This window comes from Dipodomys spectabilis, unplaced genomic scaffold, assembly GCF_019054845.1.
Source record: "Dipodomys spectabilis isolate Male_0828 unplaced genomic scaffold, ASM1905484v1 ptg000174l, whole genome shotgun sequence".
Taxonomy (NCBI): Eukaryota; Metazoa; Chordata; class Mammalia; order Rodentia; family Heteromyidae; genus Dipodomys; species Dipodomys spectabilis.
The window spans coordinates 5082422-5106060 of NW_024870851.1; the positions used below are offsets into that span (position 1 = coordinate 5082422).

The 23639-nt window shown below is 38.1% G+C and overlaps 1 protein-coding gene across 1 annotated transcript; it reads right to left on the reverse strand.

The window, feature by feature from the left end:
- Positions 1–1347: 1347 nt before the first annotated feature.
- Erich2 (glutamate rich 2) lies at positions 1348–23417 on the reverse strand. The gene is made up of 10 exons (XM_042694089.1): positions 23399–23417; positions 21166–21257; positions 19809–19898; positions 14624–14655; positions 12236–12328; positions 10485–10621; positions 7870–8051; positions 6007–6064; positions 2306–2377; positions 1348–1469 (listed from the first exon to the last, which is right to left on the reverse strand). The coding sequence occupies exons 1-10, from the start codon at positions 23415–23417 to the stop codon at positions 1348–1350; spliced, it is 897 nt and encodes a 298-aa protein (XP_042550023.1).
- Between the last annotated feature and the right edge of the window lie 222 nt (positions 23418–23639).

The window sequence follows — 23639 nt, forward strand, 5'->3', positions numbered from 1 at the left end:
TTCCCCTTCCTGACTCCCTCTCTCCACCCCCATCTCTTTCTCCCTCTCTCTCCCCACCCCTTCTCTCTCTCTCTTGTATCAGTGCAGGAGCTTGACCTCAGGGCCTCACACTCTCCCGTGGCGTTTTCCTCTCAAGGCTGACACACTGTCAGTTGACCCACAGCCCTACTTCCCTGTCTTCACTTCTTTCTCTCACCCTATGAAACAATGCCCCCAAATGCCCAATGAATACACTGTAAGCATTTTTTATGGATATGTCACAACCCTCTGCCATCATAAAAATCAGGTTCGGACACACTGTATTTTTAACTCGGTTATGTGAACCTAATTTGCAAACGGTGGAAATTCACTAAGAAATGCAGAATCAGTAAAATAATGCAGATTGATACGTAAGTATAAAGGCTTGTAAATATTTCATGAAAGAACAGAAACATTTAAGTTCTACTTCATTTACTCAGGTGGTATATGCATGTTTCCTGTTATTTACCAGGACTTATCTGTGTCTAGGAGTATAAGAATGAAAAAAGACAAAGTTCTGTTGTACTATCTGGTGGGGAGAAGATAAAAATAACAAATATTGAAGCATTTCAAATATTGATACATGCTATAAGGAACCTAAAATCAATGATATGAAAGTACCTGATAGGCCTATAATCCTAACTACTTGAGAGGCTAAGATGTGAGGATCACAGTTCAAAGTCAGCTCAGGCATGAACATCCAGGAGACTCTTATCTCCAATTAACCACCAAAAAGTTGGAGCTGTGGCTCAAGTGACAGAGTGCCAGCCTTGAGTAAAATAGTTCTGGGAGACTACCCAGACCCCGAGTTTAAGCACCAGGTTAGGTGCACTGACACAGACACAGACACAGACACAGACAGACAGACAGACAGACACACACACACACACACACACACACAAACAGAAAAAAAGTGCCTGATGGGTGTTCATTCACAGGGTGCTAGGGCCATAATGTCCATGGCCAGATCCAGGCTATAGACTAGCAGGTGTTTGGTGCTCAGCAAACCTTACTGTGTTTTAAGTTTTCTCATTTGTAAAATGGGGCTACTCGTGGTACTTACTTCACAGGGTTGTCAGACAAAATTCATGTGTCTAGAGGAGCTTGAACTGCGTTATCTGGCACACACTATCTCTTCTCTATTTTCCTGAATAATTCACGTTGAGCTAAGGTTTCAAAATTAGGAAGAGGCTCCACTAAAGAATATGGATGACGTAAATGGGATCTGTTACAAATAAAGAACAATTAGAACAAGATCCAGCTCCTTCCTTTATATTTGTAGGGCAAATCAAAACGAAAATACGTGATTAAATCACAGCAGCGGCCTCGTCACCCCTCTTGGCCTTCCTCCGAGCTCTCCTCGCTCGCCTCCTCGCTGCTCTCTCCCTCACTCTCGCTGCTGCTGTCCTCCTCGCTGTCTTCGGCCTCCTCCTCCACATTCTGGGCTTTCTCTGCCACAGAAAAGAAGAGAAACGCTCAGTGTGTTCCTCAATATCTCCACTCCCCGCTCTCTGTTCTTCCTTCTACCAAGAAATACTTATTTCTGGAAATGGAAGAAGAATGGAATTGAACTTGGCTAGCTAGATGAAGGGTCAAAGTAGCAGAACGAGGAAGAAATATATTCTGACTGGCATGAAGTTTGTGGGTTTACATGTTAATTAAACACATGGGTTTATAAAATCATTTTTTTTCTGTCGTCAGTGAAATTTTTAAATAGAAAAAGAATTGAGATTTCCTTAAAGTTGTATTTCCTTAATACGCAGAGGTGGTTAACATGTTCTGCTTTGGGTACCCAATACCTTGGAGCCAAAGACCCTGCTTTGCTTGGGCAGTTCCACCCACTGAGAGAAAGGGGATCATTTGTATCATCCATGGAGGATAAGCTGATTTCACTAAACCATGTAAGACAGTCAAATAGGTCTTTTTTCATACTTTTTTTTTTTTTGGTACTGGAGTTTGAGCTAAGGGCTCAATACCGGAGTCATACCTCCAGCCTTAGTGGGTTTATTTTTAAAAATAGGATCAGGCTCTTTACTAGGGCTGCCTGGACCACACTCTTTCTATTTATATTCCTTGAGTAGCTGAGGTGACAAAAACACTACTGTGCCCAGCTTTTCATTCACTGAGCTTCCTGAAATAGCAGAGGTTACAGGAATGAGCTACCATACCCAGCCAGGCATTTTTAAACTTACTTCCTGTATATACATTTTTACAATTTCCTTGGATAATGGGTTTTAAAAGACTGTTTATAGTTCCTTGAGAAAAAAAATTTAAATGTAAAAATTACCCTTCAGCAACATTTCCTCAATAAGTGTGAAAAACTCCTTGGCCTCAGGATTTTCTGGTTCATAGATTAGGACTGAAAATGAACAACAGAATATGGGTTATTAATGCTCAAAGTATTGCTACAAACAGATTTTTTAGAATGAGATTGGAACTTTCAATCAGAGAAGGTACTGTCCAAAGCAAAAATAGTAACAATTATATCACAGGCATATCTAAGTGCATGTGGAGAAAATGTTCCATTTATATTTGGTGCTTCTCAAGAGAAATGACCTTAATTGCATCTTCTACCTTCTATCCAACAAATGCACTTTCTATTACTCCAGTATGCCTTCTTTCATAGGCCAGTAACCAAAGTGCTTCATGAAAATAATTATTCCCCAAAGACAGAACAGTAATGAGTAGACTGTACCTAGAGATTTGCTAATCCTTTCCTCCAGTGTCTTCATGACAGCCTTTACAAAGGTCTCAGCACAAAGGATGGAAATGTTCTTTCAAATAAGGGAATTTAGGGGCTGGGAAGGTGGCTCAGTGGTAGAGTGCTTGCCTTGAATGCCTGAGGCCCTGGGTTCGATTCCTCAGCACCACATAATCAGAAAAAAAGCTGGAAGTGGCACTGTGGCTCAAGCGGTGGAGCGCTAGCCTTGAGCGGAAGAGCTGAGGGACAGTGCCCAGGCCTAGAGTTCAGGCCCCACGACCGGACCCAAAAACAAATCAAATAAGGGAATTTGATATAATTTCTTTTCCCACTGAATTTTACCCTAATCTATGTTCCACAATCATTGTTTGCACAATGATGTTCTCCCCCTATTTACTGGACCATTATTTTTAGCAATATTCCCTTTTTCCTCCTCCCAAAAAACCTTTATGTGACCTCTATGTGTCATTTTTTCCTTGGAGCACATCAGTAGGCTTTTTGGTGTATTGCTAATGTCATTGAGTTTGGAGTTGCAAGCCTTCACTTCAGAGTTATCTAAGCTATTTTAAAATTTCATCCTATAAGTCACTTCTTCCTACTTGCCTTGAGGGCTATTCATAATTCCGCATGCCCAACTCCTGTGCAATATCTTGGTGGTCCCCAGGGGGCACTGAAACATTAAGTGTTCTATTCATTTGGCTGAAAGTAGGAGAGCACTGTAGGTAGTTCAAGGCCCAGAAGACCCGATCCACAGCTTTCTTCCGGACACATTAAACCAGAGACTATATCCTAATCCACCAACATAACAATTTATCATCAGTCTGGGTCAGCATGACTGCCTGTTCAGAAGCTGCTTTTAAGAATCCTATGTTTCTTTTTTTGTTTGTTTGTTGTTTTTGGAGTTTGACTTAAGGGCCTGGGTGCTGTCCCTGAGGTTCTTTTGGTCAAGGCTAGTGCTCTACCACTTGAGCCAAAGATCCACTTCTGGCTTTTTTTGTAGTTTAGTGGAGATAAGAGTCTCAGACTTTCTCCTTTGTTTCCCCTTAGGAGGAAGCAACAATACTTGATAAGAAATGTACTCATTACCTTGCCCATGTAATTGTAACCCCTCTGTACGGTATTTTCACACACACACACACACACACACACACACACACACACACACATACACACACACACACACACACACACACACACAGAGTCTCAGACTCTCCTACCAGGGCTGGCTTCAAACCAAGATACTCAGATCCCAGTCTCCTGAGTAGCTAGGATTATTACTATTATGAGCCACAGCAAGAATTCTAGGTATTTTTGAACCATTCCACACACATAAGTTTTCCTATTTTATTCTTGAGCTTGTACTGGGGCTTGAACTCAGGATTTCAAGCTTCACTTGATTTTTTCAGTCAAAGCTGGCACTCAACCATTTGAGCCACAGTTCCATTTCTAGCTATTTGTTTAACTTGACCGAATTGGAGACTGGACTGTAAATTGGAGATAGGAACCTCTCAGACTTTCTGCCCCACCTGGCTTTGGACCACAATCCTTAGATCTCAGCCTCCTGACTAGCTAGGATTACAGGTGTGAGCAACCAGTGCCTCATTTATCTATATCTATATCTATTATATACAAACACACACACATATAAACTTGAACTAATATATGGTCATTAGTCTATTTCTTTGAGGCTAAGTCTTTCTATAGAGCAGGGTTTCTAGTTGCTTCTTCAGATACTAGATTCTTAAGGTACTAGTTTCTTAAATACATATTCTTAACTAGTTTTTTTAAATATATATCTAAAAAACTAGGTTAAATGAAGTCAGGTAAAGTTTATACTAAGGAGTAGCCACAAGATTTTGTTTTGTTTTGTTTTTTTGTCATTGTGGGGCTTGAACTCTGGGCTTGAGCACTGTTCTTGACCTCTTCAGCACAAGGTAAGTGCTCTACCACTTGAGCCACAGTGCCACTTCCAGTTTTCTGGTGGTTTATTGGAAATAAGAGTCTCATAGACTTTCCTGCCTGGGCTGGCTTTGAACTGTGATCCTCAGATCTCAGCCTCCTAGGAGGATTACAGGCGTGAGTCTAGCTAAGATTACAGGCGTGAGCCACCAGCACCTGGCTTTAGCCCCAAGATTTTAATGAACTATCCATATGTTTGAAATTATTATGAACCTTACAGAGAGGAAAATGTGGCTTTCTGAACCTATTGAAAATGAAATCTTTTGGTGAAACACTTTCTAAGAAATCCTGAACCAGAAGATGGATGGTAGATTAGAAGCTTGTTCCCTAAGACTCCATGAATAAGAATAAGGGTCTGAGTTTAAGCCCCATGACTGACAAAAAAAAAAAAAATTAGGTCAATTAAGCTAGGAGCTGGTGGCTCATGCCTGTAATCCTAGTTACTCAGGAAGTTGAGTTTTGAGGATCATGGTTAGAAGCCACCCTATGCAGACAAATTCAAGAGACAGTTATTTCGAATTAGCCAGCAGTGCCAAAAGTAGAGATGTGGCTCAAGTGGTAGAGCACCAGCCTTGAACTTTGAAAAAGCTAAAGGAGAGGGCTGGGAAGGTGGCTCAGTGGTAGAGCACTTGCCTTGCATGCTTGAGGCCCTGGGTTCAATTCCTCAGCACCACATAAGCAAAAAGAAAAAAGCTGGAAGTGGCGCTGTGGCTCAAGTGGTAGAGTGCTAGCCTTGAGCTGAAGAGCTGAGGGACAGCGCCCAGGCCCAGAGTTCAGGCCCCATGACCAGACCCCCCCCCCCCCCCAAAAAAAGAAAAAGTTAAAGGAGAGTATGAGGCCCTGAGTTCAAGCCCAAGTGTGTGTGTGTGTGTGTGTGTGTGTGTGTGTGTGTGTGTGTGTGTGTGTGTGTGTGTGTGTGTGTGTGTGTGTGTGTGTGTGCGCGCGTGTGTGTATGAATATGTTGTTGTGCCTTGCTGAAGGTTGTATTTCTAAGGTCTACACCAGTGCCTGGGACATGCAGATTCAGACATTTGTGGAACAAATGCATGTTAAGTATAATTATTGCACCAGTCATCTTTGGGAGCAAAAAGGCTGACTTGTTGTCTAGTGATGATTAGTCTGTGTTGGCCTACGTTACTTTTATTTCATGTAAAGATACTCTAGAAGTCTAAAATATTCCTTCTATTAGCCAATCTCATTTACCACCAAGGAATCACCAAGACATCAACAGGAAATTCCCTAGATTAGGATAATTGAGCCATCTTACGTATTATAGAATTAGAAACAAAAGGAAGATTGGAAAAAATGTAAAAGTACTTTATACTTACTCATCTGACATAATTTTTTTGCTAGATGGTAGTCACGGCTCATTTCTGCTCTCAGGAACTGGAAAACATTAAGTTCTTTAGATAAGTAGTTTCTGAGAGAATTTAAACTATTAAAACTACTCCCTAGAAAATATTCCATTAATGATTATTTTATTCTAATCCTGATATGTTTTTCCGCAGTGAATCTGCAATCAATCAATCAGCGAAGGATATTTAAGGACCTTGTGACAGCAAGGCAATATGGTGTGTACACTCACTCCTGAACTTGCATGAGTGCCGACATTAACCACATTAGTTGAATGTTCCTGGTTCAGGTACAGGTTTCTTTTTGTTGGATGACATGACAGTCTTTAGTTGAAAAAAATAATTGTGAGCTAGTGTGGTGGTACACACCTGTAATTCTAATATTCCAAAGACTGAGACGAGAATTGTGAGCTCAAGGTTGGCCTGGGTTATGTGGAAAGACCAGGTGTAAACCACCCCCCCCCCCCCACAAAAACAATTGTAATTGCATATATTCAATACTTCCCAGAACTGTTTCTGTTACCCAGTTTTGCTTATATAGCTTTTATTGTTTTTCTTATTACAAAATAACATATTTAATATAGGAAATTACAAAAGCTAAACAAACACATTATATCCTCAAAGTCCTGGGGCTTGAACTCAGGGTTTGGGTGCTGGTGCTCTATCACTTTGCCACAGCTCCACCTCTAGTTTTTTGGTGGTTGATTGAAGATAAGAATTTTATGAACTTTCCTGTCCAGGCTGGCTTCAAACAATAATCCTCAGATCTCAGCCCCCTTAGTAGCTAGAGATTATTGGTATGAAGTACTGGCACCTACCTTTGCAGTTATTTTTTAATGCCTAATTTCACTGGCCCATAATCAAAGAACATAACCAGTATAATATGGGGCTGTTTCCATTTTAAAAATCTTATATACCATTTGACTTTCTACACTTAAATTCCTTCAACTTTCTATGATTCTGTTCATGTATCTTCCTCTAAAAATCCTTCTCTTATTCCTTGTTCCTTCTATTTGTTTCCTTAGTCACTTAAATCTCTGTTTCTAGAGTAACACAAATACTATAACTAGCCTGCATTTCATTTTATTGTAATTACTGATGTGTCTCTTCTCAAGGATAGAACGTGTCTTTTATTGATCTTTCTATTGGCAGCAACTCACACAGGTCCAATGAGCAGAAAGTATTTCTTAGAGTGGTCCCCAAAGTCTCACACTGGTCTTGGCCTCACAGGATTATGCTATGTCATTTCAGGGTCTTGTCTCACTTCTAACCAGGTGAAAATAGTGAGAGAGATGACTAAACCAGAAGGCATCTGCCAGGCGCCGGTGGCTCACGCCTGTAATCCTAGCTACTCAGGAGGCTGAGATATGAGGATCACGGTTCAAAGTCAGCCTGGGCAGGAAAGTCCATGAGACTCTTATCTTCAATGAACCACCAGAAAACCAGAAGTGGCACTGTGGCTTAAGTGGCAGAGCACTAGCCTTGAGCTGAAGAGCTTAGGGACAGCACCCAGGCCCAGAGTTCAAGCCCCACAACTGACCAAAATTTAAAAAAAAAAGAAGAAGGCGTCTCTATACAGGCAGGGATCTTCCCAATTTTAGAATCCTTTGTTGCTTTTGTTTGGCTAACATCAGTAGCACAAGGAGGCTTTCTTCATTCTATAGATGTGCATAGTATACTCTGAACTATGTTGCCTTAGTCTTCCTTGCCCTTTCTGTAACTTGAAATCTCTAATGAATATATACTAATTTATTTAATCTACATAAGAAAAGGCTATCTACTATTTAGTAATTTCAAGTTTCTAACTTTCCGCAGACCTAATGTATGAGTAGAACTTACTTCTGCCATTAACTCCAGTGGGGCCTGAGTAGCACTGGGAGGATGCCCATGTTCATCGTCTTCTCCACTGGTGTCTTCTTCACCATCACCTGTTGATTCTGAGGACTCATCATCAATATACTGAAGGCAACAGTCATTCTTTTTCTCTGGCTTTGCACTGCCTATATCTTTGCTCCTTTCACCTACAACAGAAATATACATGCAGAATTCTGAATATAAATCTTTCCAGATCCTATTAGCACCTGTAAAATGGAAGACAATGAACAAATCCAGGAGAGTACTAGAGAAAAGACAAGTTATAATCATGTACACCCACACACACCACACACACACACACACACACACACACACACACACACACACAGATGAAACTCCTAGCTCTTCTCTGGAGGGAGATTCAGAACCCTCCCAAGAGTGTGCTGGCTGAGGTTGGAAGACACCCACATACATGCTCTTCTGAGTCATTTAATTTCTCCATGGAATCACAACAATCTTATCTTCTAGAGTGTATGCAGTCTGTGTACCAGTTCACCACACTGCTATCTTGAGGAGAAGGTCATAATTAGGGATTAAAGAACCCTGTGATGTCACAGGATTGTCTCATTCACTCACAAATAGCATTGTGGAGAAATTTCCTGACCCCTAAATGGAATGTAGCCCTTCTCCAGGTATAATTTGTTTGAATGTAGCACTCCACACAACCTCAGATTATCCTGTGTACTTCTGTTTATGATGGCAATGATGGTGATGATGATGATGGTGATGATAATGTTTGTTATTTTCTTCTTTTGCTAAGTACTAGGGCTTGAACTCAAAGCTTGTTTGTTCAGCTTTCTTGCTCATAGCTGGTGCTCTACCAACTGATCCATATCTCCAATCCAGCTTTTTTTCTGGTTAATTAGAGATGAGGCTCTTAGATCTGTCTTTTGCGCTGACTTTAAACACTAATCTTCAGATCTCAGCCTTCTTAGTAGTTAGGATAATAGGCTCATGCCACTGGTGCCTGGCTTTTTTTTTTTTAAGTTTATTTTAAAATTGATATGTAATTATATATTTATGGTATGCTATGTGATGTTTTAATAAATGTGTGCATGGTTTAATGCTTAAAACAAGTAAAACATATTTACTCAATTATTTATTTTATTTTTTTGTTTGTTTGTATTTGGTTCTAGGTTTGAACTCAAGGCCTGGGGTACTATCCCTGAGTTTTGTGCTCAAGGCTAACACTCTACCACTTGAGCCACAGCTCCATTTTCAGCTTTTTGGCAGTTAGTTGGAGATAAGAGTCTCGCAGACTTTCCTGCTCAGGCTGGCTTTGAATTGTGATCCTCAGATCTGAGCCTCCTGAGTAGCTAGGGTTACAGGCGTGAGCCACTGGCGCCTCGCAATCATTTATCATTTCATGATGATGAAAACAAACTTTATTCTAACTTTTTGAAATATGTAGTACATTACTGATATCTATGATTTCTCTACTGTACAATAGCATACCAGAACTTGTTTTTCCCCTTATATACATAGTTTATTGAATATGAGCACCTGAATACATCTGACATGGTAATGAAAAAATGTGTACTGGATATGGATACTAAATTATTCGTTCTTTTTCCTCTTTTACAATAGTAAAATAGCCACTTCTCTTATTTGTTCATTCAAATTTGTGTTTAATTTCTATTTACATTCATTCAATCTGAAATCAAATTCTTCAGACAGAAAACTACACATAAGATGAAAAGCAGAAAAGGTGTTACCTCACAGCACTAATAAGGTAGTTGAAGAATCTATTTAATAGATGAAAAGCCAACTTGAAATAGGAGAAACACAACAGTTTAAAGAGGAAACACAGATGAGATGGTACTCAAAAGTAATATCCACTGAGATAGTAATTGTCATCTTAAGAACTCACACAAGGAAAGCACCGTATCAATCGGCAACGATCGCAGATCATGTGCTTCTTATTCATGTCTATAACTTGCTATCCATCTCTCCTTTTTCTCTTACCTGCCCCAGTCTCTGCCATTTACAACTTTCAACTTTTGTGAGATCTGCATTTTGATCCCACATGCAAATGAGATCATGTGGTACTGATCTTATGCCTGTCTTATTGCACTTAATATGAAGATCTCTAGTTCCATCTGTGCTGCTGCAAATGACAAGATTTTTATCATTTAAAGGCTGAATTTACATTGTGTAAATACGCCACAATTTCTATGTCTGTTCATAGAAAATTTTGCATTATTTTTAATAGCTGACTATTTCCACTAGACTGTGAACTTCATGACGGTAAGGATTTTTTTTTCCAATGATTAAATCCACAGCTTCCAAACCACTCTGGCTTTCAACCATTGCTGAGTGGATAGAATTTGTTAATACTTACACAGATACTTCAATACATTGTAGGATTTAATGTCCTATAATTATCATCTTATATAACCTGTACTGGCTTCTGAATTACCTGGCTTCCTCTCACAATCACCCATTATGTAAATGTGAAAAATGACTAGTTCTCATGACCCACTCCCCTCACACCTATGAACGGTCAGTCCCAAAGGTCATGTAACACAGGGCTGGGGTAGAAGATACAACTACACAGTACAATACTTATAACTGATTACCTGTATTTTCTTTTAAGAAAGAAGATGACTGCTGATTTGGTAACGTGTCTTTATGTTCAGTGCTTTTTGGAGATGTTTTCTTGTCAGTATTCTTTAAAGAGACTGGCTTTTCAATTTTCTTTGGAGAAACTTCCTTCCTAAATGTTAAAGTAGATGGTGAAAAGCTTTTCATTTATATATACATACAAGATAATATACTACCAATAATGTAAACACCTAAAATGGAAATAATTAAAATTTCATTTCTGCCTGACATTTGTTATTGTATAACAATTCCTAGGATCTTTTCAGAGTTAACATGGACCATATAAAAATCAGTGATACAGATGTTATTGTACATTACTGTGATAATGGTGGCATGAAAATACTGAAGGAAATCAGAGAGAAAGAGAGAAAGAGAGAGAGAGAGGAAAAAACGACCGAGAAGTCACTGAAATTTTTCTGGTACAGCAAGATTACTGTCTCTAAAAGTTACTATGCTCTATTATCTAAGTCAAACAGAAGAGATCATTCCTTTATTTTTTTCCTGAATTAAAATATTTCAGTGAGTCTAAGATACCATCTATTTATTATAAGACAGCATTGTTTTTTGCCAAATACAAGTGTAAAATGACATAAACCATCTGGGTATGATAACATACATTTCTAATCCCAGGACTCAGAAGCTGAGTATAAGGACCACAAGGTCACGATCAGAATGGGCTACATAGTGAGACCCTATCTAAAAAACAATATGTATATACATTATATATACATACATACTTTATGAATCTATGAAATATGACACAGAGCATTAGTGACTCACTCCTGTAATCATAGCTACTTGGGAGCTGAGAGTGGGAGCATCAAGGTTCAAGGCAGAAAAGTTCACTGGACTCCTTCTCAATCCAAAGGCAGATGAAATGGTATGCCTTTGATCCCAAGCTGTATAGGATGCTGAGCTCCAAGGATTCTCTTTCCAGGGAGGGAAGCTGAACTCAGCGTGTGCCTGGGATCCCAGCAATGTAGGGAAGCTTAAAAGTAGGTGGATCAGTAAGCTCAAGTGTGTGCCCAGGCAGGAAGCAAAACTCCATCCTAAGAATAACCAGTGGAAAACAGAGCTGGAAGCATGGCTCAAGGCACATAGCACCAGCCAAGCAATTGTGAGGCCCTGTGTTCATACCCCAGTACTATAAAAAATAAAAAGAAATATGATACTTATATATTCACTTAGCTATATCCATAACTAAAGCCTAATATGATTTTCACAGTAAAGCATAAACTTATTTTCTTTATACTTCCTATAGTCTTTCTCATACAGGTTCAAAGAATCAGAGTCTGGAAGTTCAACCTTCATTTCAACTAAAATCTACTGACTTCCGTTTGAGAACATGATTTATTTATGGGAATGAGGGCTCTAATCATTTAAGAAAACAGATGACTAAAATATTCAAAAAGAACAGTTTACATTAACTTAAATACAATTATAGCTGAGGAGTCAAACTTTTTACTTTTGGTAATAGCATCCTTTGGAACTGGGAGGTAGTTATTACTTATTAAAGCTACAAAGTTACTCAGGCTAGATATTCTGCTAGAGCTCACCATTAGAGAGCCTAGATTTTCAAGATTTTTTTCACTGTATAAAAGAAAATTGGGCATATTTAGAAAATGTCTCAAACTCCATTGGAATTAATATATTTTTTCAGAATATGTATACTTTGAGCTTTGTCTTATATAATTTATATCAGGCTGCAAAATTACTTAAAACTTACTTTTCTGAGGCCGTCTTGGTTACACTTAGAGAACCCTGTGGTGGAGTATGAAGTTTTCTTGCCAATCTTGGTCTATGTCCAAAGGAGCATTTACTAAAAGTGTAAAAATGAGAATTAAAAAGATAACTGGTCAGTCATTTTAGAGATTATAAAACATGATTACGTAACAAACAGAACCTACAGATAGAAATGTTCGATTTGACCCAAGAATCGGGGGTTGTGGATTTGCTTCAGCCACTCTTTCTGTGGCTGGCACTGGGTGAGGAATCCAACGTACAAGGCAAAGAACTGGGAGACAGAGAGCCAGTTCTGCATGCCTCAACCTAGACAGGACCTTTTGACAAACAAATCATACCTGCTAGTTAGCTGATAGAGACAACAGCTGGTGGCAAGGGGAATGGAACCCACACTGAGAAAAAAACACTATCTTTGAAGATCAGCCACACTTCCCTGAGCAAAGGACCCCTCATCGGTTTTCTATTTTACTTCTATTCCTCCCTCCTTCCCCAAAGGCTACTATTGTTTACCTTCAACTCTGGATGAACCACCTGAGTCAGCCAAGCAACCTGAGAGGCTGAGCTGTGTGAAGCTCATATGTGTGAAGGTCACCAGCATCCCTGCACTTTTCCCAGTGAATTCAAGGGAACATGGGCATTTTAATTGTCCTTGGGGGGGTAGTTTGATAGTCTGGAGCAAGTCATTTCTCTATTTGTCTAACTTGACCCAGGCTTCATTGCTTTATTTCTGGGCTTTATCTACCAAGAACGATCCTTCCAGTTCTATCCCTACTGATTACAGTCTTTGAGGGGGGAGAAGGTTCCCAGACACAATAGCAACTTACTTCTGCATCAATGTTCTGTTAGCTTCAATTGTTACTCCTTAAAATCATATCTCCAGTTTTACTCAAGGATGACTATATATTTCATAGATCTAAGTAAATTATGTTTCCAAGTACATGTATTAGAATATATATAATAATGTATAGATTAATATACTTAACAGAACTTTTTTCCTGGTTGGTTATAACTATAAATTGAAATGAATATAAATTCTCTATCTTTGATCTACATATTACTTTCTTTTTAATAGAAAAATATATTTATTATATATTATATGATATATATTAATATCACATAAAATTTATCATCAAAGACAAGGTAATTTTTTAGCTACTACAGTATGAAATTTAAATTGTTATATAGTTTTTTTAGTCAGTAATATTCAGACTATTCAGAATAAACAAAAAGCAATGTTTTTTATTTATGTATTTTTTACTTAGTACCCAGAGCTTCACCCAGGCTAGGAAAATTGTCCATCACTGAGCTACATCTCTATTCCTCAAAGCTACACTTTCAACCTCAAGAACTGAACTTGAAAAGAAAATCTGGTGCCAATATTTTCCAAATAATTTTTATGAATGTATTTTGTAATAAAATTTTAAACTGTTAATTTTCATAGAAGTTTTTTTTCCCCCAAAGTAGGACATGATCATATTAGGAAGTCCATATTAATTAGTCCTTAGAATCCATTTCCATCTGAGCTGCTACCTGATAATTTGGTATTAAATCGGTATTATATTGTGATTTTGATACTGGTTTCTTCAATTGAGGTGAATTCTTCCTTGCTTCCTTCTTTTATTTTTGAGACAGAGTCTTGCCGGTATAGCCCAGATTGGCCTCAAACTTGGAATCCTCTTTCTTTTCTTTGGCCGGTCGTGGGGTTTGAACTCTGGGCCTGCGTGCTGTCCCTTAGCTCTTCAGCTCAAGACTAACACTCTACCACTTGAGTCACAGTGCCACTTCTGGTTTTCTGGTGGTTTATTGGAAATAAGAGTCTCACGGACCTTCCTGCCCAGGATGGCTTTGAACCATGATCCTCAGATCTCAGCCTTCTGAGTAACTAGGATTACAGGTGTGAGCCACTGGTACCCAGCTGCAATTCTCTTGACTCAGCCTTCTCAGTTCTGGGACTACAGGTGTCACTATGTCTGGCTGAATTTTGTTTTTAAATTATTGGCAACAATACATGTTATAGTGAATTAAAATGCTTATTTTAAAGTAATTATTCACTTACAGAGATATTCAAAAATGAGTAAGCAAGTATCAAAGGGAATAGGAATGACCAATGAAAATATACAAATAAATTACAAACATTAAAACATGGAAATGAATTTTAGTTATACTACTATATTTTTATCAAAATTCATTTTTCATTTAAATATCCTTCTATTTAAGTAACAATTGCTTTGAAGGAAGCAACGCTAAACTGCTAGTCCATGCACTTCTGGCTTTTCAAATTTAATTGGGTGACAAATGATTGCATTATCTACTTCTAATTGCTTAAAAGGCATGTGATAGATCTGCTGCACAGACAAAGACATCTTCTTACTTTGACATTGCTTCATTTAAGTATCCCTTATTCTGAAAGAGAAGAAAAAAAATTCAGTTTTTATTTCAACAAGAAAATGTGGTATATATATATATATATATATATGTTTGTGTGTGTGTGTGTGTGCCACTATATATATACATATATGTGTGTGTGTGTATATATGTGTGTATATATATATATATATATATATATATATATATAGTGGTATTCTATGGCCTCCATCAGAAAGAATGACATTGTCCCATTTGTTAGGAAATGGAAAGACTTGGAAAAATTATATTAAGTAAAGTAAGCCAGGCGCAAAGAAATACAGGTCCCATGGTTTCCCTTATTTGCAATAACCAGTACATGTGTAGGACAAGCAGAAAAGGCCAAAAGCTATATACATATGACCATATAAAATGATGTTAAGCGAAATGAATCCCAAGATAGGTACACAAATATCTTTTTCCTTACTTGCTATTGTTTCTAACATATTTATAATGCACCATGTGATTTTGTTGTTTCTTTGTATGTTCCTCCCTCATGGTATAACCCTTATTTGATGTCGGTGCCCTGAATCTTGTATATACACTTCTCAAATTTGGGGAGGGAAAGGGAAAAAACAAAATGCTTAAATAAGGATACAGGTTGACCCATTGTAACAATGAGATGTACAAAACACTATGTTGAAAACCAACTTTACAACTTCGGTGGTGGTAGTGAGGGTAGTTGTGGAAGTAGGAGGGAAGGGATGGTAGGGGGAAAACAAAGGAGGAGGCAACAATGCTCAATTGGAAATGTACTCATTACCTTGCTCATGTAACTGTAACCCCTCTGTACCGCATTTTTACAATAAAAATGTACAAAAAAAGAAATATAGGTCCATGGTTTCTCTCATTTGCAATAACTGGTAAAAACAAAAACATAAATTTCTAATTGGAAAAGGTTTCTTTGATTTTTTGAGAGACAATATAATAAAGGATTTAACTGTTAAGTCATACAATCACATTTAGCCATTCCAATATTCTTGATTAATATTTGGGACAAGATCATAGTCAAACACTGTGTAAGAAACTATTAATGCCTTGGATCAAATACTAGTAATCTGCCATTCTGTCTGGTTTTTAGGTGCCTAAAATAGAAGCAAGACACTAGTATTATTGTCATTTTACTTTAAGGTGTTTGAAATAATCCATTAAGGATTTTATGTAGTCATTATCTAGGCTAACATGTAATTTATAATTAAAATCAATTATTTAAAAATCCTATGCATTGGCGATAAATAGAACCAAAACAAATAGAACCAATATGCTGTGTAAATCAAATTTAGCTGACATTCCAGTTGACATTTTAGTTTGTGTCAGGAAAAACATCATCGAGAATATATGTGAGCCAGGGGAAGAGAAAAGTTTTCTATAATATTTCAAGATATGGTATTTAAATAAAGTATTATTAAAAGAATTTATATTTATACCAGTTGACTCCTGACTTTATCCAAAGATACTTTAAAATACAATTTTATTCCATAAATTCCCTCATGTATTTATGAAGACTTGAAAGTTACTATGTTTTCTCTATGAATTTTTGCTTTTCTAAGTTACCCAATTATAGGAATTATTTTCCTATAACTTTGCCCTTTTATATCTGGATAAATTTCATTTGTAAAGAGAAAAACAAACACTTAAGGTCTTTTTCAAATATGGAAAAGATCACATTTCCAAGAAACAATCTAATTGTTCCTCTCTCTAAAACTTGCTCCATTATCTCATACCAGACTTTAAATACTGATATTATTATATATCTAGGTGTTCTGGAATACAAAATTCAGGGCCCAAACTGTGGACTATAAATGCGAAGCTTCATTCATTTGTTTCTGTGTTTAAATCTGTCTCCCTCCCACTTATCTGTACCCTCAAATACCGCAGAAGTACATAAAGTTTTGCCTTAGGCTTAGAATTCTGAGGAACCCTGACCAAACCAGGTGTTGAATGTGTCATTAATTTGAATTTCTCACTGAGATTTGATGGACTCCTAGAAAAACAAGGTGTCTTTTGGAGGAAACCAGTTGTTGAAAATCAAACTCTAGTATAAATGAGCTATTTTGCAATGAGCTACTTTCATTCTCTAGGAAAAAACAATACGTAATCAACTATAAAGGCCCTACCAAACCATCTAAGATGACCTTTCTTGAGAGATACTTTTGCTCCACAGCTTTATATAACACTGGTTCTGGCAGGACACATAGAGAGCATCACCTTCATATTTAGTGTTCTCCTTCTAGTTATAGGATCTTCATGGATTGTAACATTCTACTCTTACCTAGACAAAACAGCAATGACTAATTCTTTCCTGTTATCACCTGGTGAAAGAAGCATAGATGAATGCAGCCAAGCCCCTGATTAGGACCCAGGCTCTGTTTAGTCTAGCTTTATTATTATACAGGAGATGTCCACGTCACCTGCCCTCCTAAAACCAAATTCCTCTGAAGGCAGTATAGAATAATACTCTTGTTGAAAAAGATTGGATTCATTACCAGTTTGGCCAGCCACAGGTAAGTTTTGGAAAGTTAATGAATTTCTTTAAGCTTCAGTTCTTTTATTTGAAAAATGAGGATCACAATGGGGCCAACTTTGCCAGGTTCAAGGGGTAACTTGGTTCAGTGTCTAGCTAGGAAGGACACTATAGAAACAACGTGGTTTGCTTCTCCAAAGGAAAAGCTGAGAAGATTCCTTATGGGACTGATTAAGATTGCTAAGGGTAACAAAAAGGAGCTTTTACTGTGATTGAAACAGGCCTATCAGCTCCAAGGCTTTAAATTAATTTATTTAAAAAGTCAATAAGCCCTAAAAGCACTCATACTTGTTTAGAAAGACCACTGACTCCAAGGGAAAAAGTAATTAATTTAGGACACAGGTCAAAATTAAAACAGCAACCAATAAGCTGCACAGATGAATAGTTGTTATAAAGGTAATATGCATTTTAAAAATAATTATTATTATGCAGAAAATATCTGAAAGGAGCTCCTTTCAGAAAAAGGAATTGATAATACTCATTGGCACTGGGCAGATAAAGGGATGGCTGCAGGATTCAGGTAGAGGAGGGTTTTTTTTTTTTGGGGGGGGGGCGGGTCCGGTCGTGGGGCCTGAACTCTGGGCCTGGGAACTGTCTCTCAGCTCTTCAGCTCAAGGCTAGTGCTCTACTACTTGAGCCACAGTGCCACTTCCAGCTTTTTTTTTTTCTTTTTGCTTATGTGGTGCTGAGGAATCGAACCCAGGGCCTCAGGCATGCAACGCAAGCGCTCTACCACTGAGCCACCTTCCCAGCCCCTAGAGGAGGGTTTTTTTGTTGTTGTTTTGTTTTACTTTATATTGAAGAGTTAAAAATTAGGAACCTCACTTCACCATTACCATTATTAACTTGCTAACTGCTGACTTTGCTTCTATAAATATGCTTGCATTCAGACCCCCTTTGGCCTGGGAGATAAAATTGGCAGTAACTCAAGTATTGGCCGGCCCAGATGTCCGGATATCAGCCCACCCAGGACAAGGACAGCGGTTATAGATAGTACATGTTTTTCAGTTCCAGATTAATTAAGCAATCCCTGGGACAAACCTTGACAACGACCACCTTGCAAGACCACAAGCTGAGCCAAGTGTCAGCCAATCATAGGCCTGTAACCATGTAAACCCCCCCTTAAACCAACCATGGGCCAGTTATTTTACAAAGAGTGTTACAAAATTTCCCGCGTGGCAAAGTGATTATTGGTGTATATGATGACCTTTAAATGGACCAATCATGGGATGCTTTGTGTTATGCATTAATCTTGTGGTTTTTGCCTTTAAAAAGGCTTGTAACCGCTGCTCGGGGCTCCCTGTCTGCTCAGGACAGAGAGTCCGTTTGTGCAAACGTCAAATAAACTCCTCTTGCTTATTGCATCTCCCGGCCTGGAGTCTGAGTTTTCTGGGGCGCCCTCCCGTTGACGAAAGTATCCTAGGGGACTAGGGTCTTTCAATATCTGTGCCTCCTCATCATGAATGTATTTTAAATAAAGACAATTTAAAATTTGCAGTTTCATTTTTACCTCTGTATTTGTCCATCTTTTACAGCAGTATGTTGGCTGGTGCTAAATTGTCTTCACTCACTGGTATCTGCTCAAATTAAGTAGTTTATATGGTGTGGGAATAAAAAGACAGTCTCGAGTTTTCATATAATATTCCATATCTATTTCAAATGAATATTTAAGTTAGAGTTATAGTTCTATGGTGGTGTGTTTAGCATCTGTGAAGTCTTGGATTCAATTCCAGTCCCAAATACAAAAAGATTTGATGAGTACCTACTACATATCAGATTGTCTTTGTTAAACTCTGGAGGTACAAAGATGATGATTTCCTGCTTCAAGAAGCTCAGGATCTTATAAGGAAAACAAGTTCTAACTTCCTATACATATGGTACAGACCAAGCTTCAAAGTACTATATTTTAAGGCACTAACAGTATAATTGGCCATTCTATCATTTTGATGAGTACCCATATCCATCAAATTATTCCTTTTGGAGGCAGAATTGGAAAGTCAGATGAAGAGAGGGTTCAATCAACAGGTCTGTCCCAGTTTTCAGTTGTAGAATCCATCTCTGAAGCCTGTTCTCTGGGTTTTTTAATTTCCCACCTCTGGATTTGTAGACAAAATCCAGCCTACCTAGCTACAAAGGTAGTACTGTCCCCAAAGCAGAGCAGTCATGGTAATTCTTAAGCTAACACAGCAACAGGTCCAACCAGTGCATCTGTATTTCAAGTTAAGTTAATCCCCTTTTCTCTAAGACCTTTTCAAATGGCATTGTCATAAACTTGGGAAAATGTAACTCTAAACTTTTCAGCAGACATGGTTCTGGCGTCAAGAAAAAAATAGCCCCATAAAAGAAGCAGAACACATAAAAAACTAGATGAAGAAATGGAGGGGAAGGAAAAAAAGAACAGAGAGAGACAGAGAGAGAAAAATGAGGAGAGAGAATGAGATACACACATATACATCCATAATGATGGCCATGTCCCTGTTCTCCTGCAGAGTCTTTGTCTTACCATGTACCAATTAATTTATGTCTCTCTTTTTTACTGAGATAAGCTGTTTGTTTTTATCATTCAAAACCAAAGCAGACATTGACTAATATGGATCCTTCTTCTTGAAACCCAAAATAGCTAACATACCTGACAGCATGTAGTAAGAGCCATATTACTACAGTTAATATAGCCCATGGGTCCACCGCAAGAAGGGTTAACTCTATCTTCTTTGATAGACTAAATTACAAGAAGCACAGTCACATTTTGGAATGTCATAAGATTTGACAGTCCAATCTTTCTTCAGAACTAAGATTGAGTCAAATTCACTGTGACAGTGACTCGAAATTGAGATCATGCAGAATAGTTGGCTGTGTACTAGATAATGGTAATATGGCAAGTTGGAAAGGTACGTGGGAACAACTTTTATAAAAGACATTAATTGCCAATTAATGTATGAGAGAACAACATAAAAGTCATTAATTGCCTATTAATGTATGTGGGAACAACTTATAAAAAAAGTCATGAATTGCCAAATGCTAATGATTTAGGGATTTAATAAGATATCAATGTAAATCTAAACAACCTTTGAAGGAAGATTAAATCTATTAGAAAAGAAATTTGTTAGATGGTAAAGCTGAGAGAGAACAGAGGCAGAAAGGCTAGTTAGCTGAGATATTACTGTAATAGTCTGGTGCCAGGGTTGACAAACCAGAGCCCACAACCATGTGTGACTCATTATCTGGTGTGTGTGTGTGTGTGTATATGTGTGTGTGTGCCCGTGTGCGTGCGTGCGTGCGTGTGTGTGTGTGTGTGTGTGTGTGTGTCTTGGGGCTTCTTACGGCTAGCAATCTACCACTTGAGCCACAGTTCTACTTCCAGCTGTTTTTTGTTTTTGTTTTTGGTAGTTAATTGGATATAAGAGTTACAGACTTTCCTGCCGGTGCTAGCTTTACACCATGATCTCAGCCTCCTAAGTAACTTTGATTATAGGCATGAGCCTCTGGTGCCCCGCAAACTATTTTTATAAATGAAATATTACCAGAATGCAGATAAACTTGCTAATTTCAGTATAACTTCAAAAGTATAATGGCAAAATTTAGTAGTTTCAGCAAAGACTGTGTGGGCCCATGAAGCCTAAAATATTTAGTATCGGCCTTTTATAGAAAAAAAATTTCCCAACTTGTAGTCTAGGGAAAATGTGATGATGTAGAAAGTGAGAAGGTACACTTGGAAGAAAAATGAGGGCCAAATGCAGAGCTGCTAAACATGAAAGGAAAGAGCTTGGAGGAGGATGATGAAGGCATCAAGAGAAGAGCACAGCCTGGGAGAAAAGCGTTTGCTTAGAACTTCTGAGTTAGTGTCAACCATTTTCTGTTATATGAAAAAAGAATCTAGAACTTAAGAGAAGAACTGATGTATAAGTCCCAAGGTAGAATCCTGGGAAATGATACCCAAAAAGCAGGTGGGAAAAAAGTATCAGGCAAGACACTGCTCATAGCAGTACTAGACAGGTAGCAAGTGCTAGAATGACCACAATCATGATGATGAAAGTTTCTTGAGAGCAGAAATTGGATCTCACATTCATGTGGGTGGGTCCTAAACCAGTTTAAAGACACTCAGATACAAGATGAATAAAACCATTCAAATGACATAAAGTAATTTGATTGCCCTAGAGTGCTCTTATAGTTAAAAAAGAAAAGAATTCTCGGCACCTGTGGCTCATGCCTGTAATCCTAGCTACTGGGGAGGCTGAGATCCGAGGATCACAGTTCAAAACTAGCCCAGGCAGGAAAGTCTGTGAGACTCTTATTTCCAATGAACCACCAGAAAACCAGAAGTGGCGCTGTGGCTCAATGGGAGAGGGCTTGCCTTGAGCTGAAGAGCTGAGGGACAGCATCCAGGCCTAGAGTTCAAACCCCACCACTGACAAAAAAAAAAGAAAAAGAAAAAAATTGGAGTGAAAAAGAGTTGGTGAAAAGCAGATTAATTTGTATGAGAATGCAGAAAGATAGTATGAATCAGGAGATAAATATATCTGATTTAAGAAGGATATAAAGTGCACATGGCAATATTACGTATAAAAGCAGAAATTGTGACTATGTGTTCTTGAAAATATTCAGTGTGCTATATGTGAAATATATCTTGGGGTCAAAGTACAGGTGAGTAGAGGTTATCGTGCGCTTGTAAGAATAAGGTCTTGCTTTCTAGTCTTCTTGATTAATTAGACTGGGCTCTTGTTTGTAAGTTCTGAAACCACACTCAAGTTAGCTTATATAAAAAAGGAGAGAACTGGCTGACAGAAACCAAGAGAGTTGAACATCAAGCTGTGTGAGGGAGGGATGGGGCACAGCTGTGTTTAAGGATGCTCCCAGCTCCTCTCAGCCACTCTCTGCACATGGGCCTCATTCTTCTCCCTTGCTACAGACAGATTTCCCATGCATGGTGCAAAATATGGCTCCCAGAAATTCTTGATTTGTATGTGGTATAGTTCTAGACTTTAAGGAAAATATGGACTCTTTCTTAACGATCAAAACCCAGATCAAGAACTTAATTAGTTCATTGAACTTTTTTTGTTGTTGTCTCTTTTCTGGTGGTACAAACAAACAAACAAACAAGCCATTTTAAGAAAAATAGAATCACACGTGGTTCCAAGGTCACACATGCTTCCCAGGTCATGCATACCTGGGAAACAGGATGCAAGACCTTGAATTTGAGACCAGGAAGGAAGGAGGCAAGGAAGGAAGGAAAGAAGGAAATGGAAGTCTTCTAAAAATCCAAATATAGGATTGCCACAATTTCAGTCATTCATGTATTGTCTGGCTTCCTTACTAATTATCTCCATAAGCCTTTGTATTACCCACCTCAGTGCCTAGGGTACCCATAACTTGCTGCTTAATAAGTAGGTGTTGGATGCATAGAACTAGAAGGAAGGAAACAAAAGAATGTATAAATTAGAGCTCTGCTGTTTAGTATGGTAACCACTGGCCATATGGCCATTGAGCACTTCAAAAGTGTTAACTCTAATTAAGATAGAGTATCCACCTTGATTTTAAAGACGTAATACCGCCACAAGGATGTAAAACATTTCATATGCCCACTTTTCTAGTTATTCATTCAGTAACCAGTAGTCAATAATTAATTCATAAACTGACTTACCAACACTTAAATTTTAGCTTCCCCCCAAATCCTTATTTTAATTTTCTCTTGTAATTGTGGAAGATGTGACATTTTTCCTTGTCCTTTTAAAATTATTTTATCCTTTTGTACTCTGTTTTTTTAATCTTATGTTTCTGTTGTCAATGAATAAATGGACAGCTACATGTTCCGGGTTTGCAACTGTGGTAAGAAGGAGATGGAGCTAATTAACCACATTTCTTATCCTGAAGGAGCTTAGTGGGGAAACAGCTTGATGTAGGCACAATATTTTATTGGTTAACTTCAAGTATATACAGAAAGGTTTCAATATCAGCTGTCACTTACATTTATATCACAAGTGACTAAATACAAGTTTTTTGTATTTCCTCTTTCGCAGTATACTATAGTGCTAGAGCCCAGACTCTGGAGTCAGATTACCTATTTTCAAATCTCAGTAGATTGTGTAATGTTGAGCCATTTCTTTAATGTCTTTACAATTCAATTCCTCCATTGTAAAAGGAGGACTGAAAAGAACCAACTGCTTCATTGCATTTTGTGCCTGTTAAGATAATAGCTAATAATAAATAATAGCAAGTACTTACCTCCTGCTAGCATTATCATCACTATAACTCCTCCTCTTATCAGTATTACTTAGCCTAGCAATGGCAGCTCTGAAGGTGCAGGTCTCAGTGAGGCCAGTTCTAAGTACACACATGAGACTGCACAGGACAAAGCAAGGGATGAAACAGTTGAGTGTTGCTTAATTAGTGGGCATGGGTGGGAAGCTTCCCAGTTCTGCAGTGAGCACAGTGGATTTCTTACCAAGGTTTGGGATTTAGCATT